Here is a 17,597-nt window from a genome sequence, read left to right on the forward strand (position 1 = left end):
AAAGCAAAATGCTTTTCCCAAGGTGATAGGGAGAGTCGGAGGCAGGTGTCCTCGCTCAAACTTCGGGCACGGGGCAGGAGGGGAGGGAGTGGAGACCAGACACCCCTAGAGGGCGGGAGAGGCGAGGGGTGCCGGGGCGGAGCGAAAGGGAGGGGCCGGGGCGGGGCGCGCTCGGCGGTGACCCCGAGGGGCGGGGCGCGGCGGATGGTGCAATCCCCGGCCTGAGGGCATCCGGAGGCGGCTGATTAGCTCAGGTTTACATCACCCGGGCCGGAGCAGGAGCCCGGCGCCTGGCGTCCCCGAGACACTCGCAGCGGAAGCGCCGGCGGCGCCGCACGCGTCCGGCTGCTGGGGCCGGGACAGCGCTCCGTCGGGATCCCGAGCTCGGCACACCGGACCGACCCCGGGCCACCCGGGGGCCCCGGCGACTCTGAGCTTGAGCGGCGGCAGGACCCCCGCGCACGCGGGAGCAAGGTACCCGGTGGGGACAGGAGAGAGGACGGAGATGGGCGGAGGGGGACCGGGAGCCTCTGGGCGGCTGCGGGTTGCTGCGTGTTACACACACGCGCGTGCACACACAACTTTTAACAAACCCCGCAGTCCAGGGCGCGACCTGGGCTGAGTGTTGCCGTCGCGTCTCAGGTGACACGGCCCGGCAGGGCGTGGGGTCGCCCGAGTGTGGCCGACTCGGGCTGGGCCGAGGGTGCGCTCCCGTGGGGAGTGGCAGCTGTGTCCCGGGGGCAGAGGGGGCCGGGGACTGAGGTGTCCGGGTGTCGCCCCGAGAGGGGTGTGCGGTTGTCTGTGTTTTGTGTGAGTGTGAGGCGGGGGAGTTGTGTCGTTTGGTGCGGGAGGTCTGGGGGCGCCTGTGTGGGGCATTGGGGGACTGCGTGTAGGGTCTGTGTCACTGTGGGGGCGTGCCTGTGGGGATCTGCGGGTGTCCACGTGACCCTGTGGGGTCTGGGCGGGGATGGTCTCGGGGGTCTGTGTCCTCGTGGACTGTGCGAGCTGTGGGGAGGGTTGGGCACCTGGTGGCAGGTGTTGGCTGTGCGGGGACACCGCCGGGAAGAGCTGGGGTGCCGGAGGGGGCGGGGCGGGGAGGGAGGTGGGGGGGTGCACGGCGAGTGGGAGCGAGGATGCAGCGCGGGATGCGGGGCCCGAGGGCGGTGCGGCTTCGGGTTTGCACGTTGTATTGTGCGCGCGTGTATTTGTTCCTGCCAATGGTGTGCATTGTACCTGCAGACTCGGGCGTGTGGGGGCGAGGGCCCAGGTCCGCCCCTTCTCCCAGCCTGGGGCCCAGCCTCCTTCCCTTTGCCTCACTGCCCCCACCCCTCTCGGTTTCCGCCGAACCTTCTGCCCGGGACACCCGCGGCCGCCGCTTCAGCTCCCACCGGAGGGGCCTGGCTGCGGAAGGCGCCGGGAGGGTGCTAACTGCCTTCCGCGGGGTTGGGGGGGCGTGTCAGACTGTGCGTATGGCCTCGTTGGTATCAATCCTGCAGTCCTGAGTGTGATAGTGGGGAGAGCTGTGTGTGTGTGCCTGTGCACTTGCCCTGGAGGGCGAGGTGTGTGTCACGTAATGATATGTCCCTCTCTGCCCTGGATGTGCGGCGCGGGCTGGCTGGCTTGGACAAAGTGTCTTTTTGAGGGGCGTGAGTACACCTGTCTGCCCTGGGTTGTGTGTGTGTTTGGTATGGCTCACTCTCATTCCCCGGAGGTGTCAGGGAACAGCAAGAGGTAGATATTGGGGGCTGCCTCCATCCTACAGCAGAGATTCTAGTCCTGCAGTGTGGCCTTGCTCATCTACAGCCTCAGTTACCTCACCTGTCCAGTGAGCTTATCTCAGACCCAGCAGCCTCTGGGCATGGATGGGACCAAGCAGCCTGAGTGCTGGTGTGGCCCCCAGAGGGCCCCTCCAGGGAGTCTCGTGCTGCCAGGGCACAAAGCATCCACACAGCCAGGTGTCATCCTGTGTGACTCTCAGAACAGCCCTGGAGGTAAAGAGTGTCATCCTAGCCTCACCCCAGGGAGATTCCTGAGCCTTTCAGGGGTAGCACTTTAGCATCTTCAGCTACGAATAATAATAATAATAGTAACGGACCAACAGTAGTGACCATTTTCTGACACCTACCCTACAAAAGGCCACTCTAGTTTATTTGTGTTTTCATTTCATCATCAGAAAAATCCTATGGGCTTTGCATCCTGTTCCCACTTTACAGATGAGGGAACTGAGGCTCAGGGAGGTTGAAGAGCTTGCCCAGGACTACCCAGCCAGGAAGGATCTGAGCCAGGATTAGAACCCAGGAATATCTGACTGCAGCCACCCCTGATTGCATTCTTACCAAGATGGGATTATGGCCTTTCACTCGGGGTGGGGGTGGGGGTGGGGGTGGGGATTCCCTCCCTTCCTCCCAGGCCAGCCCAGACATTTGGGAGCAGCGTGATTGGAGAGGTGGGCCTCAGTGTGAGAACTGACTGAGTCATGTTTCCCTGTTAATCCTGCCTGGGACTGTTGGGAAGGTCTCACCTGGGCTGAAGTCCATCTCCCTCTGACTCCTCTTCCCTGGGCTCCGTGTCCCTCATTTGGAGCCTGAATGGGTGGGCAGATGGGTCCTGGAGAGAACTTTTCCGCCCAGACATGCCATTGCCCTCTCCTCCACCCACCACACACGGTGACACAGCTGCACGGGGGGTGGCTTCCCCCACAGCTGAATGAATGAATTTGGGGGCCTTTGACAGACCCTCCCCTCCCCGCCTCACCTCTCACATGAGGGGGAAGCTGAGCTGGCTGGGGGACTGACTTCGCCTGTGGTCCCTGTGATTCCGGGAGCTCTTGAGCCGTCAGGCAATAGTAGATAAAATTCACATTTGAAAAAAAAGAAATACACTCTGATCTGAAATACTCAAGCAGTAAGTGAACGCAGGATCTTTACCTTACAATACTGAAATTGAAAATTCCCTTGCCCCCCTACCAAATCCCTTCCTCCCCTGGGGGCCTCCAGTTTAGTCTGGGTCCTTCCAGACCTTTCCCTGTGCATTCACACACCGACATACACGCAAACATGGAGCTACATCATTTTATATGCTGGGGGGTCTTTGCATAAATGAGGTCACCTTGGGTGTGCTGTTCAGCAGCCTGCTTTCCCCTGGACAGTATGTCCGTTCCAGAGCGCACATGCACATGCGCATTCAGGCCCACCGCATTCATGCAGCACCCTCATCATCTTACTCCCTCCTTCCCTCCCTCCCCGTCACGGCTCATAGCCTCCTGCGCTATGACACTCAACAGATACAATGCAAAGTCTTTCTTCCTCCCTGTCACAACCACTAAGTCTCTCTCTCCGCTTTACCTTTTTTTCTGTTTTCACTTAACAGTTCACTTTGGAGATCTTTCCAATCAGCACATAAAGAGTTTCCTCAATCTTTTGAATGGCTACAATTGTTCCCTGTATGGATGAAATACAATTTATTTAACCAGCCCCCTAAGGATGGACGTTAAATTGTTTCTATCACATGGGCTGCAGGAATAACCTTGTACTTGCATCGTTACATCAGTGTATAGAGAGCTTCCCAGTCCTTTTTCAGAGCTGTATAGTATTCCACGGTATGGCTGTACCATGGTATTTAACCAGCCTCCCACTGCTGGACACTTGGGAGTGTTTCCTGCCTTTTGCTATTAGACACAAGGCTCTGATGAGCAGCCTTTCACATATTTAATTTTTTGGTGAGCATTTTAGTTGGAAGATAAATTCCCAGAAGTGGGACACCCAATTAGGGCTATGTGCACTTGTCAGTCTAATACACACTACAAATCATCCTCTGTAATTGGCTGGGCCAATGTACCCTCCCACCAGCAGGGGAAGAGAGGGCCGCCAAACAGCCTCACTTGAGTGCCTTCCTCTCCTTCTTTCTAGATGCGAGCCACCCCTCTGGCTGCTCCTGCAGCTGCCCCCTCCAGGAAGAAGCGGTTGGAGTTGGACGACAACCTAGACACTGAGGCTCCCACCCGGAAACAAGCTCGAAGTGGGCCCCCGCCCAGGCTGCCCCCCTGCCCACTGCCCCTGAGCCCACCCCCTGCTCCACTCCGTGCCCCTGCTGTGACCACCGCCTCCCGGCTTGGGCCCTATGTCCTCCTGGAGCCTGAGGAGGGCGGCCAGGCCTACCGGGCCCTGCACCGCCCCACAGGAGCCGAGTACACCTGCAAGGTACCTGCCCTGGGGGCCACTCTCCACCAGCGTCACAGGGGGCCTGAGAAGGGTCTTGGTTGCAGAGGATTGCCAGGGACTGGGGGGTCTTTATATTAATTTATTCCTGTGTTTACTGGGGAAGCAGCCCGTGAGCCCCCAGCTCTCTGTCAAGCTCCAGGCTGGGGCTGGGCTGAGACAGGGGTAAACCAGACAGTCCCAGCCCTGGGGGAATTCACAGTGTAGGCCCCATAGTGTGATAAACGGGGTGGTGCTGAGGGGCCCTGAGAGCACAGGGGAGAAGCCTCTACTGTAGTTCAGGGGGGAGCCAGAAAAGGCTGAGCAGGAGTTAGCCAGGGAGAAGTGGGAGAAGGCAGGTCCAGGCCGGGGAAACAGCTATGCAGAGGCCCAGCGGAGTGACAGCTGGGTCCCCTTGGGAGTGCACAGAGAGGCAGAAGGACTTAAGCCTCCACCTGGGAGCAGCAGCAGCTGTCTCCAGCTCCTGCTGGGTGGGGGTGGGGAGGCAGAGGGACAGATCTGGGCACATCGTCCAGCCACCAGCTTCACCTGGGCTCCCTGCGTGCTTGACCCCAGGTGCTCTAAGGGACCTCTGAACTCTGGGTCCCCTTCCTGCAGCATCGCAGATTCTTTTCTGTTCCCACTGGGGAGGGAGGTCCACGCTGAGAGGAATGACCCAAGCCAGCTCGGACAAGAAGCGTCACGCTTTCACATGGCCCCCATTATTCAGCAACATTTAGGGGAGTCTGCTGGGGTGCGCTGGTCCCCACACCAGCGTGAACCGCAGGGGCTGACCCGCCATCTCCACATCGCCTAGGGTTTTCTGGTCAGAGCGTAGAAGGAGCAACATCGTGTCTTTGTAGATTATCGCCTTATTCATTAATTCCACACACCTTCAGTGAGCACCTGTATGCGCCATGCAGCACGCTGTCGTTCAAAAACAGACAAAATTCTGCTCTCATCAAGCTGACATTCTAGCGGGGGACACGGACAATAAACAAGTGAATAAGTAAAATATAAGTCAGGTGATCGTAAGTGCTGCGGAGGAAAAGCTAGGAGCTGGGAGAGAGGGGAAGTGGGGTAGTGGGGGCAGGTGATCTTAGCTGGGGACAGCCGGGACGACCTCTCTGAGGAGGTGACATTGTAGCAGTGACCTGCATGAATTGAGGGAGCCAGCCCTGTGCGTGTCCAGGCAGCAGGAACAGCCAGTGCAAATGCACAGAGGCAGTAATGCGCTTGCCCTAACTTTAAAAAAAGTCTCTGTTTTTGGATTATTTCCTCCATGCCACCACAACTGTTTTTTTTTTTTTAGACATATGCTTACACTTTTTTTCCCATGGATTACATATGTCTATGCTTTATTTATTTTTATTTTCTGTGCGGCATAGACAAAATAACATGCAAAAGGTTTAAAGTCAGATGAGCCAAAGCGAGCACACCAGCTTTGCCGCCATATGGCTTGCAACAACTCACCTTCCTCCTCTGAGCATCCTCTCAGGGCTATGGTGAGGTTTCTGTCTAATGTCCCTAAAGACCCTAGCACATTTCTCCAGGACCCCACCCTCACCATGGCCCCTCTGCCCTCCCCCACCCTATTCCAGCCGTACTGGTATTTGGCTGGGTTTCTAGTGCAGCTCAAGCTCTTTCTTGCCGCAGGGCCTTTGCACTGCCTGTGCCCCCCAACTGGAAAGCTTATCCCATGGGCATCTCTGAATCATTCAGGTCACTTCCCCAGAGTCCCTTCTGGACCACACTTTCTAAAATGGGTGCCCCCTTCCAGAATATTCTCTATTTCATCATCCTTCTAAAGAGTTGGTTGTGACTCTTTCCAAGGCCAGCCGGGGGTGGCTCCACGGGTCCCCACCTCTGCTCACGCCATGCTCCGCCCCCAGGTGTACCCGGTCTGCGACGCCCTGACGGTGCTGGAGCCCTACTCGCAGCTGCCCCCCCACGCGCACGTGGCCCGGCCCGCCGAGGTCCTGGCGGGCACGCGCCACCTCTACGCCTTTTTCCCGCGGCCGCACGGGGACATGCACAGCCTGGTGCGCCGCCGCCGCCGCCTCCCGGAGCCCGAGGCCGCCGCGCTCTTCCGCCAGATGGCGGCCGCCCTGGCGCACTGTCACCAGCACGGGCTAGTCGTGCGAGACCTCAAGCTGCGTCGCTTCGTCTTCACCGACTGTGAGAGGTGAGTGTGGCCGCAGAGACCTCACCCCCAGACACACCCCAGAGTGGGCCCTAGTGGGAAACTGAGGTTCAGGAAGGCGAAGGAACTTACCCCAAAGGTGGAGAAGCCTGGGCTAGCACCGCCGCCTAGTTCGCCGGAAAAGTCACTCCGCCCTATCGGAGCGCCCTGCGATGGAGCGTAGCCTGGGTGATAATCGTAACGGCTGACGGTGGTGAAGAGCAGAGCTGCCCTGTCTGCGGTGGCCGGCATCCTTGCAAATCTGCGGGAGGCACTGTTATTATTGTCCCCACGCGGCAGGTGAGGAAACTGAGGCCCAGAGAGGCCAAGTAGCGCCCAAGACCCCGCGGCTACATGAATAGTAGAGCTGGGATTTCCACCCAGACGGGACTGCAGAGCCGGAGCCTAATTCACTCTGAGCTTGAGAGGCTGGAGGCTGGCTGGGCTTGGCCACTGACTCTGGGTGACCCGGTGTCTCTGGACCTCAGTTTCCCCGTTGGTGGGGGAGAGGGCTGGCTTGTCAAGATGTTTCCAGGCTTCAGGGCCACAGACAGCAGCCAAAACAGGCCCTGAGGTTCCCCACATGGGAACTTTTCCTGTGAAACTGAGAATCAGTGATTTTTGGAAGGGGAACAGACAGGGACCCGGCATCCTGCCCCTCCCTAGACCCCTCGTGTGACCAGGATGTGTCAGGGAACACACCAAGCCACCAGGTCCACATGAACACCCATCAGGAGCATCGATTCCATGTCAAGACTTTTTTAGGGTGGGAGGAAGGTGACCCCATGGCACTTTTTAAAACTTTTTATATTGAAATACTTTTAGACTTTGAGGAAAGTGGCAAAAATAGTCCAAAGAACTCACATATGTCTTCCACCCAGTCTCCCCTCATGTTAAGGTCTCACATAACCATGGTACAACTATCTGCACTCAGCGATTAACCTTGGTCTGGTACCGCTAACTAAACCACAGATCGATTCAGCTTTTGCTAGTGTCCCACTAACATCCTTCTTGTGGCCGGGAGCCCATCCAGGAATCCGTCGTCATGTCTCCAGTCCCAGACGGTTCCTCTGTCTTTCCTCGTCTTTCTTGACCTGGACACTTTTGAAGAGTGCCAGTTGGTTAGTTTGCAGAACACCCTCAGTTTGGATTTCACTACGTTTTTCTCACGGTTAGACTGAAGTTATGCGTTTTTGGCAACAAAACCCCAGAAATGAGAGGCCCCTCTGAGTACATGGTATCAGGAGATACCTGATGTTGATCGTATTACTGTGATGTCAACCTCGATCCCGTGGCTCAGGTGGAGTCTGCCAAGTTTCTCCACTGTAAGCTTCCTAATTTACCCTTCGTAATTAATAAATACCTTGGGTAATACCTTGTAATTAATAAGTCCCTTGAGCTACTTTGAAGTTATGCATGTAAATACCCTGGTTGTCCTCAGACCTTCCTGCACTGATTTCAGCAGCCATCCATTTTGCCTGGAGCAGTTATTACTATGACATTTGCCTAAGGGTGATTTTCTATTTCTTTATTTCCTTCTGTATTTTATACTAAAAGGAACACGCCTTTAGTAAGAAGTAGACTGTAAGATGTATAATGATTTTTAAGCTAGTGCACAACTTCCAATAATTTTGAGCTTAGGGTGAGGACAAAACCCCAGACCTCCCAGAGGTGAGAGAATGCTTCCTTCTCTTTTCAAGGCAATAGTTTGAGAAACACTGTGGGTAGAAGAGTGACAGTGGAGTCAGACAGACCTGGGTTCGAATCCTGTCTCTACTTTTTACCTGCTCTTTGCCTTGAACAATGGCTTCACCTGCCTGAGCCTTGATTTCCTCATCTGTAAAATGGACCAAGAATGCTGACACCTCCCCCACCACACACACACACACACCTTTTCTGTAATTCACAGGATTGGTCAGTGTTTGTGAAATGCCGCAGGCACCCAGGAAGTGGTGCCATGGGAATAAGATTGACAGCAGTGGGAATAGAGTGGTTATTATTTAAAGTACCCTAGAGGCCTCCGGGGGAGTTGTTTAAAGCAGAAGTTGCAAATGGCAGGCTACACACACATTTTTATTTTTGCTCCACATACGTGTTCGTTTTTAATTGAAATTGGTTGCCAACATTTCAAAAACTGGGACTTTTTCATTAAAATATGATTTCTGGCTTCTCTTGGGAAAAAATGGGACTGTGGAGCCACCTTGGGAAATATCTGAGTGGTTCATAGCACTGGCTGTGTGTCGCTGAGAGCCAGGGTTCACGTCCCAGCCCTGCGCCCTGTGGCTGTAGAATGGTGTCCTCCCCACGGGTTGTTGGAGGGTATAATGAAGTGCGCCAGGTAAGGAGCCTGGCTCCGGGGCAGGTCCACCACGGGCGCTCCGTGGAGATTCACTGTCATGTTGTCAGTGGTGCCCTTTTTTTTTTTTTTTTGTGAGGAAGATCAGCCCTGAGCTAACATCCATGCCAATCCTCCTCTTTTTGCTGAGGAAGACTGGCCCTGGGCTAACATCCGCCACAGCATGGCCCGACAAGCAGTGCATCAGTCCGCGCCCAGGATCTGAACCCGGGCCACCAGCAGCAGAGCGCGCACACTCAACTGGCACCACTGTGGCCGGCCCCATAGTGCTGCCCTTTTTAGGCAAGGTTTGTGCTGAGATGTTGGCACAGTCCCTACTTTTCTTATTTTATTACCTGCCTGGACCCTAAGTTTGCATCTGGTTTAAGAGAAGCTTAGTGCCCTCAGCCCCCTCAGCCCCCTGCTCGAGGGACTGTTAGGAAGTGTGTTCCTCTCAGAGTCCTAGTTCAAATTTAATTGCTCTGTGACCTTGAGAAATGACTTAACCTCTCTGAGCCTGGGCTTCCAATCATCCAGCCTCACAGGACTGGCTCATATCTGCCAAATGCCAGCAGGCACTTGGGAAGTGGGTGCCATTCAGGGTGACAGTGTAGGATGGTGGCATGGGAGTCCCACTAGGAGCTGACCCCTCTGTCTCTCTCCCACCACAGGACGAAGCTGGTGCTGGAGAACCTGGAGGACGCCTGCGTGCTGACCGGGCCGGATGACTCCCTGTGGGACAAGCACGCGTGCCCGGCCTACGTGGGCCCCGAGATCCTCAGCTCACGGGCATCCTACTCAGGCAAGGCGGCGGATGTCTGGAGCCTGGGCGTGGCGCTCTTCACCATGCTGGCGGGCCGCTACCCCTTCCAGGACTCAGAGCCCGCCCTGCTCTTTGGCAAGATCCGCCGTGGGGCCTTCGCCCTGCCTGAGGGCCTCTCGGCCCCTGCCCGCTGCCTGGTCCGCTGCCTCCTTCGACGGGAGCCCGCTGAGCGGCTCACAGCCACGGGCATCCTGCTGCACCCCTGGCTGCGGGAGAACCCGGTCCCCTCAGTCCCATCCCGATCCCACCTGTGGAAGGCTGACCAGGTGGTCCCCAATGGACCAGGGCTGGAGGAGGCCGAGGAAGAGGAGGGAGAGAGAGAAGTGGGTCTATATGGCTAGGGCTATGCCACCAGACACTGAGCTGCAAACAGTGGGTTGAGTTTGGGTGTCTCCAAGCTCTCTCCTGCCTCTTTGAACTGAGCCAGACCTTAAGTGCCTTCTAGGGGGAGGGAGAAAGGAGGAGGCCTGTGTGGAGTGTGCTGTATGCACCCCTGTGTGGTTCCGCACACCTGTGCACACGGGCTTGTGCATTCAACAAGTCCTTCTTGGGGGCTCACTGAGGGCCAGGCCCTGCTCTAGGTGCTGGGAATGTAGCTGTGAATAAACGAGACAAAACTCCTGCTCACGGAGCTGACAACACTTTTCCACGCCCACAGGTCAGTTTCCACGCTGGGCACACTTAGTGCAGGTTCGATATCCACTCGTGCTGGCCCCCAGGCACCTCTGTCATGGGACAGTCCGCTTCACAAACAACCCAGCTGCCTTTGTATCTTGCACCTTTCAGAGAAAGGGAAGCATCTCTGTGCCAAAGGCTCCAGGCCTCTCCCCAGCAACATAGGACTCCAGAGCCCAGGCCATGCTGGGAATTGTGCTCCCAGCAGCTCTGTCCTCTTGGTCAAGGGATTCTCTGTCCAGGCCTTAGCCAAGGATTGGGGCTGGAAGATCGAGTGGAAACTATGACGCTGGTCCTCATCTAACTCTAGGAATGGTTTGGAATGAGGGGCCTGTCCACCTCAGTGGCCCCTGACCTGAGCACCAGTTGGGCAACAGGATCAGGCAGAGTCTGCCCGCTGGCCTCCTGGAAAGTCCCAAGCCCTGTTCTGGGGATACTTGGGGTCCAGGACCCCACATTGTTAGTATGGGTTTTTGATGCCACGAGTATATATTTCTATCTTGTGCCTAATAAAGGAGTTATGAAATACTTTTATTTCTCTTGGACATTTCTTCTCTCCTCTCCTCCCTATCTCTTATCAGTTTTCCCTGCCTCCAAAACCAGCCCCGTGGGGAAAGGCCAGAGGCCTTGTATCTCGACCTCAGCTGAGTGGTTGTGAGAACAGAAGACCCAGCAGGTCTTCCCACAGTCTCTCTGTTCCTTCTGGAAACAGTGGTGTTGCAGGGTATTTTTTGGCTGCAAGTAACTAAAACCCTGAGTCAAAGTGGCTTAAAAAAGAAGGAAATGTATTTCACACAGAGCAAGAAGTCAACAGGCAGGGTGGGCTTCAGGGCTGATTGATTCAGCTCTCAGAGCTGTTAGCAAGGACCCTGGCTCCCCAGGCTCATTCTGTCTCTCTGCTCTGTTGTCCCAGGTGACTGCTGGCACAATGGCTACAGCAGTCCCAGGTGCCACATTAGAGAGATCTGTGACCAGAGGAAGAAGGAGGGTGGCATTGTAGTACTTAAGAACTCAGCACTCTGGGGTCCGGCTGCCTGGAATTAAATCCTGCCTCTAGTACTCACTAGCTGTTTGACCTTCCGCAAGTTTCTCACACACTCCATGCCTCACATTCTTCATCTGTAAAATGAGGGATAATAGTACCTAACTCATGAGAACTGCGTAAGTTATTTTATGTAAAGCACTTAGAATCAACAGTGCTGGCATAACAAGCCCTCGTAAGAGTTAGTTGTTGCTATCCCCATAGCTCTTTCTTAGGATGTGGAAAGCTTTCCCAGAAGCACTCCTAACAGACTTTCTCACATATCTCATTGGCAGAACTGGGTCACATGCCCTTTCCTGACCAGTCACCCTCAAGGGAAATGCAGTTATACTGATTAATCATGCCAATCCTCCAGCTGTAGGTGGGGACAGCCTCCTTGAGGCTCATGCTACCTGTGTGGGGGGGAGTGATTCTTGAACAAAATCAAATTCAGAGAGGGAGGAGGTAGTGGGAGAAAGCACAAGGAGAACTGAGATGCCCTGGTCAGTAGCCCACTAACTGCAGACACTTGAGGGAGGCTGTCCTAGATCATCCAGCCACCAGGCGACCCTCCAGCTGACTGCAAATGCAGAGGTCAGTCAGGCTGGCCCAGACCAGAAGAGTTGCCCAACTGACCCACAGAATCATGAGCTAAGTAACAGGATTGTTGTTTTAAGCCACTAAGTTTTGGGGTGTTTTGTTACACAGCAAACACTAACTGATACAGACAGGGACAAGTCAGCTCATCTCTGTGCACCCAGCATTGCCCAGTACAGGGCCCAGCTGTGTCTAGGGTCTCATGGGGCAGCCCCCAACCTTTCCCTTCTCCCTCCCAGCTTCCAGCAGACCCTGCCCCAGCTCCCTCAAAAGCTGTGTCCTTCCTGGTACTTGTGGATCAAGGGCAGGGGAAGCAAACTCATATAAGATGGGGGCTGCTTGGGCCGGCTCTGTGGCTTAGCGGTTAAGTACGTGTGCTCCACTGCTGGCGTCCCGGGTTCGGATCCCAGGCGCGCACCAACGCACCGCTTCTCCGGCCATGCTGAGGCCGCGTCCCACATACAGCAACTAGAAGGATGTGCAGCTATGACATACAACTATCTACTGGGGCTTTGGGGGAAATAAATAAATAAATAAATAAATAAATAAATAAATAAATAAAGGGGGCTGCCACGTGGCATGAACTGTGCCCACCCTTTATCTACATTACACAGAGGGACTCGTTTACTCCTCACAACGACCCTATGAGGCAGATACTCTTGTCATCTTACAGATAAGAAGAATGAGGTTTAGAGAGAGCAGAAGACTTGTCCAAGACCACACAACAGAAAAAGACTCACCTGGTTTTGCCTTGAAGCAGGAACTTTTGACAAGGCCACTCGGATGCAGCCACATGAAAACTGCCACATCAAAATGCAAAATCGGGGCGGGCCCCGTGGCTTAGTGGTTAAGTTCGCACGTCCCACTTCGGTGGCCCGGGGTTCACCAGTTCGGATCCTCAGTGCGGACATACTCACCGCTCATCAAGCCATGCTGAGGTGGCATCCCATATAGAAGAGCTATAACTCCACAACTATGCTACACAACTATGTACTGGGGCTTTGGGGATGAAAAAGAAACAAGAGGAAGATTGGCAACAGATGTTAGTGCAGGGCCAATCTTCCTAAAAAAAAAAAAATGCAAAATCCACTCTCACCAAGTAACGCATGTAGCCACACCCCTGACTGCAATTAGTGGGGACATTTGTGTTCTATTTATACTCATTTAATGATCATTGTATACGAGTTTTACAATATCAAATATAATACATATATATTACTGGGAGGGAAGGACTGTTAGAAATTTAATTGGGGATTTTTTCCGCAACTGGGAGCTAAACACAAAAGCACACATCGTGGTCTGCCCCATTACTCCTTCACTTAGCAATTCAACAACTATTACGAATGCCAACTATAGGCCAGGCATCAGGCAAGACAGACACAGACATGTTCCCTGCCCTCAAGGATTCACAGTCTAATAGAGGAGACAGAGGTTAAACAGATAACCACACAAATTAAGAAGTTACTTATATCTGTGGTAAGTTCTTTGTGACAAAGGGGGGCATCACCAAATATGTCATGTGCTCCCCCACATGCCCTGGCCTCCCTTACAGTCACATGACTGGTTCTGACCAATGGTGTATGTGTAGAAGGGAAAAACAGGGGCGGTCACTTCTGGGCTGAAGCAACTGAGAGCTGGTGGGCCTCCATCCCTCTCTTTCCCTTCCACAGCCACCTCGAGGCCAGGCGTTCCCTTAGCTAAGATAGAGGAGGACCACCAGACCCATGGTGGATTTTACTAAGCAAGAAACGAAGCCTCCTGCGCTTAGTCTTTGAGATGTGGAGTTTGTTTGTTGTGCAATGTTAATTACCATGATGAAGAAAAATTTGCCACAAGTGAAAGAAGGTAAATTCTCTCCCCTAGTAACTAGGTTGTGTCAGTCTTGGCTGTGCTACAAACCCCAACACTTGGCGGCTCATGATTCTCTGGGGCAGCAGTTTGGGCTGGGCTCAGCTGGGTCGCTCATGCGTTTGTGGGCAGTGGGCGGCTGGGAGGGGGCTGCTGCAGCCTCACTTATGATTGGCAGGTTCTCGGGAGCCTTGGCTGTGATGGCTCATCTCTGCCTCCAACAAGCTTATTGCTGACTCTGCGTGGTGGTCTTGGGGTTTCAAAAAGCAACAAGAGAGGACAGATCCCAATATGCAAGCTGTGTTTGTGTCACATCAGCAAATGTCCCTTTGGCCAAAGCATGTCCCATAGCCAGATTCAGGGGGTAGGGAAATCAATTCTCCCTCTTGATGGGAAGATCTGAAAATAATTTGTGGTCTTTTTTTTTCCTCAATAGACAACATGAGATATACTTGATCAAATAAGTTGACCACTGTGTACCAAAAACCAACCCTGCAGGTTGCACGCCCCTGGACAAATTGCTTGGTGTCTCTGGGTTTTAGACTTTTCGACTCCTCTCTGTGTGGCTAAGCCCTGCCCGTCACTTGAGGCTGGACCTGGAGCCTCTTCTGACCCTTGTCAGAACAGGGTTTCTCAGCTGTGGCTGGTTAGTCCCCTGGGGTGTTTGTTTAAAATGCAGATCCCTGGCCTCTTCCCAGACCTAGAGGGTCACAACACCTGGGATTCTGCATCTTAACAAGCTCCCTGGGTGATGCTACTGAGCAACCGAGTTGGAGAATCTCTGTATTTGGAGAAATCCTGACTCCTTGGGGACTGAGAGCTCATTTCAGCTGCTCTCTGGGCCCGTTTGACCCCAGCCCAGGTGTAAAATGAGTATAAATTCTACCTGCCTGGAGTGCTAGGATGGGTTCACAGGTGTGCGAGGGCTTTATCAGAGGTCAGAATCTGAGCCACCACAACAGCTGTACCAGCTTCACGGGGAAAGACATACAGCCCCCATCTCCTCTTCAGCCTCTCTCCCCTTACTGGTTTTGTGGTTCTTCATAGCATGTAGCACCACCTGGCAGGACATTCTATATCTGTGTATGTGAGTTTCATAAGGCCAGGGACTATGTTTTGTTTCCAACTGTCTCCCCAGCTCCTAGAACAGTGCCTGGCACACAGAGGTCCTCAATAAATGTTTGTTGAATGAATGAAAACAGTTGCTATGCAGATCCTACATGCCTAGAGCAAAGCCAGGACACTTATTAAAGATGGTTAATGTTACTGAGCACATACTACGTGCCAGGCATGGCTCTAAGTGCTTTACATGGATTATCTCACTTGACATGTGATAACCAGCCTCTAAGATGGCCCTCCACAATCCTCAACACCTAGTATCCATGTCCTTGTGTAGTTCCCTCCCACCCTGAGCTGGGCTGACCAGTGTAACTGACAGGATATTATGAAAATGATGGAGTATGACCTCTAAGCTAGGCCATAAAATATATTATGGTTTCTGCCTTGCTCTCCTCGATCATCTGCTTTGGGGACTGCAGCTGCCATGTTGCTGGGACACTGAAGTAGTCCTGTGGAGAGGCACAGGTGGTGAGGAACTTAGGCATCCTGCAAATAACCAACTCCAACCAGACACATGAGTGGGCTTTCGTGAAAGTTGAGCCTCCAGCCCCAGTCAAGCCTTCAGATGACTGAAGTCCAGGCAACATCTTAACTACAACCTCATGAGAGACCTTGAGCCAAAACCCCCTAAGAAGCTGCTCCTCTATTCCCAACCCATAGAAACTGTGTGAGATCCACATGGTTATTATTGTTGTAAGCTGCTAAGTATTGGGGTAATCTGTTAGGTATCAATAACCAACAACTGATACAGATCCTCACAACGGTCCTATGAGGGAGGGATGATCATGATCACCATTGTACAGAGGGGGAAACTGAGGCCTAGAGAGCGGGAATCTCTTGTCCAGGGTCACACAGACAGCACACTGTGGGACTGAACGCAGCTTCGAATGACTGCAGAGTCTACCCACCGGGATGAAGGGTGTCCACAGTGAATGCAGCTCCACCCTTGAAGGGCCAAGGGCAAGACCAGGACACCTGAAAGAATATCTCTGCCCCAGGCACAGAGCTGTGCTGGTGACAGAGCTGAAGGAACATGACCATCATAAACCCGCAGGGTCAGCAGGAGAAAACAAGGCAACCGGAGTGAGAACCAGCAAAAACAGAAGCGTATTGGGCCAGCCCCATGGCCTAGTGGTTAAGTTCTGCGTGCTCTGCTTCAGCGGCCTGGGTTTGGTTTCCAGGCGTGGACCTACACCACTCATTGGCGGCCATGCTCTGGCGGCGACCCACAAAATAGAGGAAGATTGGCACAGATGTTAGCTCAGGGCGAATCTTCCTCACCAAAAAGAAAGAAAGAAAGAAAGAAAAGGAACAGATACTCAGAGTTCTATAGCAATATTATCGGACTCAGATTATAAAACAAAAAAGTTTACTGTGCTTAAATAAATTAATTAATAATAAGCTTGAAACTACGGCCAAAGCATAGGAAATTATATTAAGTGACATAACAGATTTGGAAACTTAACAGAACTTCTAAAATGAAAAATACCGTAACCAAAAAACAAAATTCAAAAGATGGGTTAAACCGCAGACGAGACATGTCTTAAGAGGGAATTTGTGAGAGACATCAGACATCAATCACAGATTCAAGAGACTCCATAAATTTTCACACACAGACACATCATAGTGAAAATGCAAAAAACCAAAGACAATGAAAATATCTTAAAAGCACTCAGACGAAATAAAACCAGAGAGATTACTTTCAAAAGAACAGCAGTATAACATGGATGAACCTCAAAAACATTATGCTAAGTGAAAGAAGCCAGTCACAAAAGACCACACATTGAAACATTTAAATAATATAAAATGTCCGGAATAGGAAAATCTATAGATACCAAAAGTAGATTAGTGCTGGGGGGTTGAAGGGTAGGAGATGGGGAGCGTCTGCTAATGGGTACAGGGTTTCTTTTCGGGTGATAAAAATGTTCCAAAATTAGATTGTGGTCATGGTTGCACAACTCTGCAAATGTACTAAAAAAACATTAAATTGTACACTTTAAATGGGAGGATTTTATGGTGTATAAATTATATCTCAATAAAGCTGTTGAAAGAAAGAACAGCAGTTTGACTGACAGATAATAGTGTCTCCATGGAAGCTGGAAGACAGGGGATGCTGTCTTCAAGGCGCTGAAATGCCAGCTAGAATTCTTTACCTAGCGAAAATGTCTATCAACAATGAGGTCTAAGCAAATACGTTTCAAACAAAACCTGAGAAAGTTTGTCACCAGAAGACTCTTCCCGTGGGGAATTCTAAAACAGCAGTTCTCAAACTTGGCTTCTCATTACAAACACCAGAGAGGGTTAAAAATTCCTGATGCCTGGTTCCACCCCCAGAGATGCTAAATCAACTGATCTAAGATGCTGCCCGGGCACCAGGATTTTTAAAAGCTCCCCAGGCAATTCAAATGTACACCAGGCTGAGAACCTGTCTTAAGGGGTGTATTTCAGGCTAAAGGAAAGTGACCCCAGATGAAAGTCTGCGATTTCTTCTTCCATTTAACGTATAATCCTTGAGCACCTGCTATGTGTGAGGAACTGTTTTAGACACCAGGACACAGTGGTGAGCAAAACAGACAAAAGTCCCTGCCTCTAGAAGAGGGAAACAGACAAAAAAAACAAACAAACAAAAAGGATAAGTAAAATATGCTGTTAGATAGTAATATATGCTTTGGAGAACACATGAAGTCAGGAAGTAGGATGCGAAATGCCGGATATATGTGTGTATGTGTGACATTTCACATAGGGTGGTCAGGGAAGACTTTTGGGTAAAGACCAGAATAAAGGGAGAGAGCAAGCCATGA

General features: G+C 52.5%; 1 protein-coding gene across 1 annotated transcript; it reads left to right on the forward strand.

Moving 5' to 3' along the window:
• The first annotated feature begins 298 nt into the window (after positions 1-298).
• TRIB3 (tribbles pseudokinase 3) lies at positions 299-10,855 on the forward strand. Its single transcript, XM_058563008.1, has 4 exons — positions 299-474; positions 3,909-4,199; positions 6,089-6,381; positions 9,385-10,855. The coding sequence occupies exons 2-4, from the start codon at positions 3,909-3,911 to the stop codon at positions 9,875-9,877; spliced, it is 1,077 nt and encodes a 358-aa protein (XP_058418991.1). The 5' UTR covers positions 299-474; the 3' UTR covers positions 9,878-10,855.
• The last annotated feature ends 6,742 nt before the right edge of the window (positions 10,856-17,597 follow it).

Source organism: Diceros bicornis, chromosome 19 (genome assembly GCF_020826845.1).
Source record: "Diceros bicornis minor isolate mBicDic1 chromosome 19, mDicBic1.mat.cur, whole genome shotgun sequence".
NCBI lineage: Eukaryota > Metazoa > Chordata > Mammalia > Perissodactyla > Rhinocerotidae > Diceros > Diceros bicornis.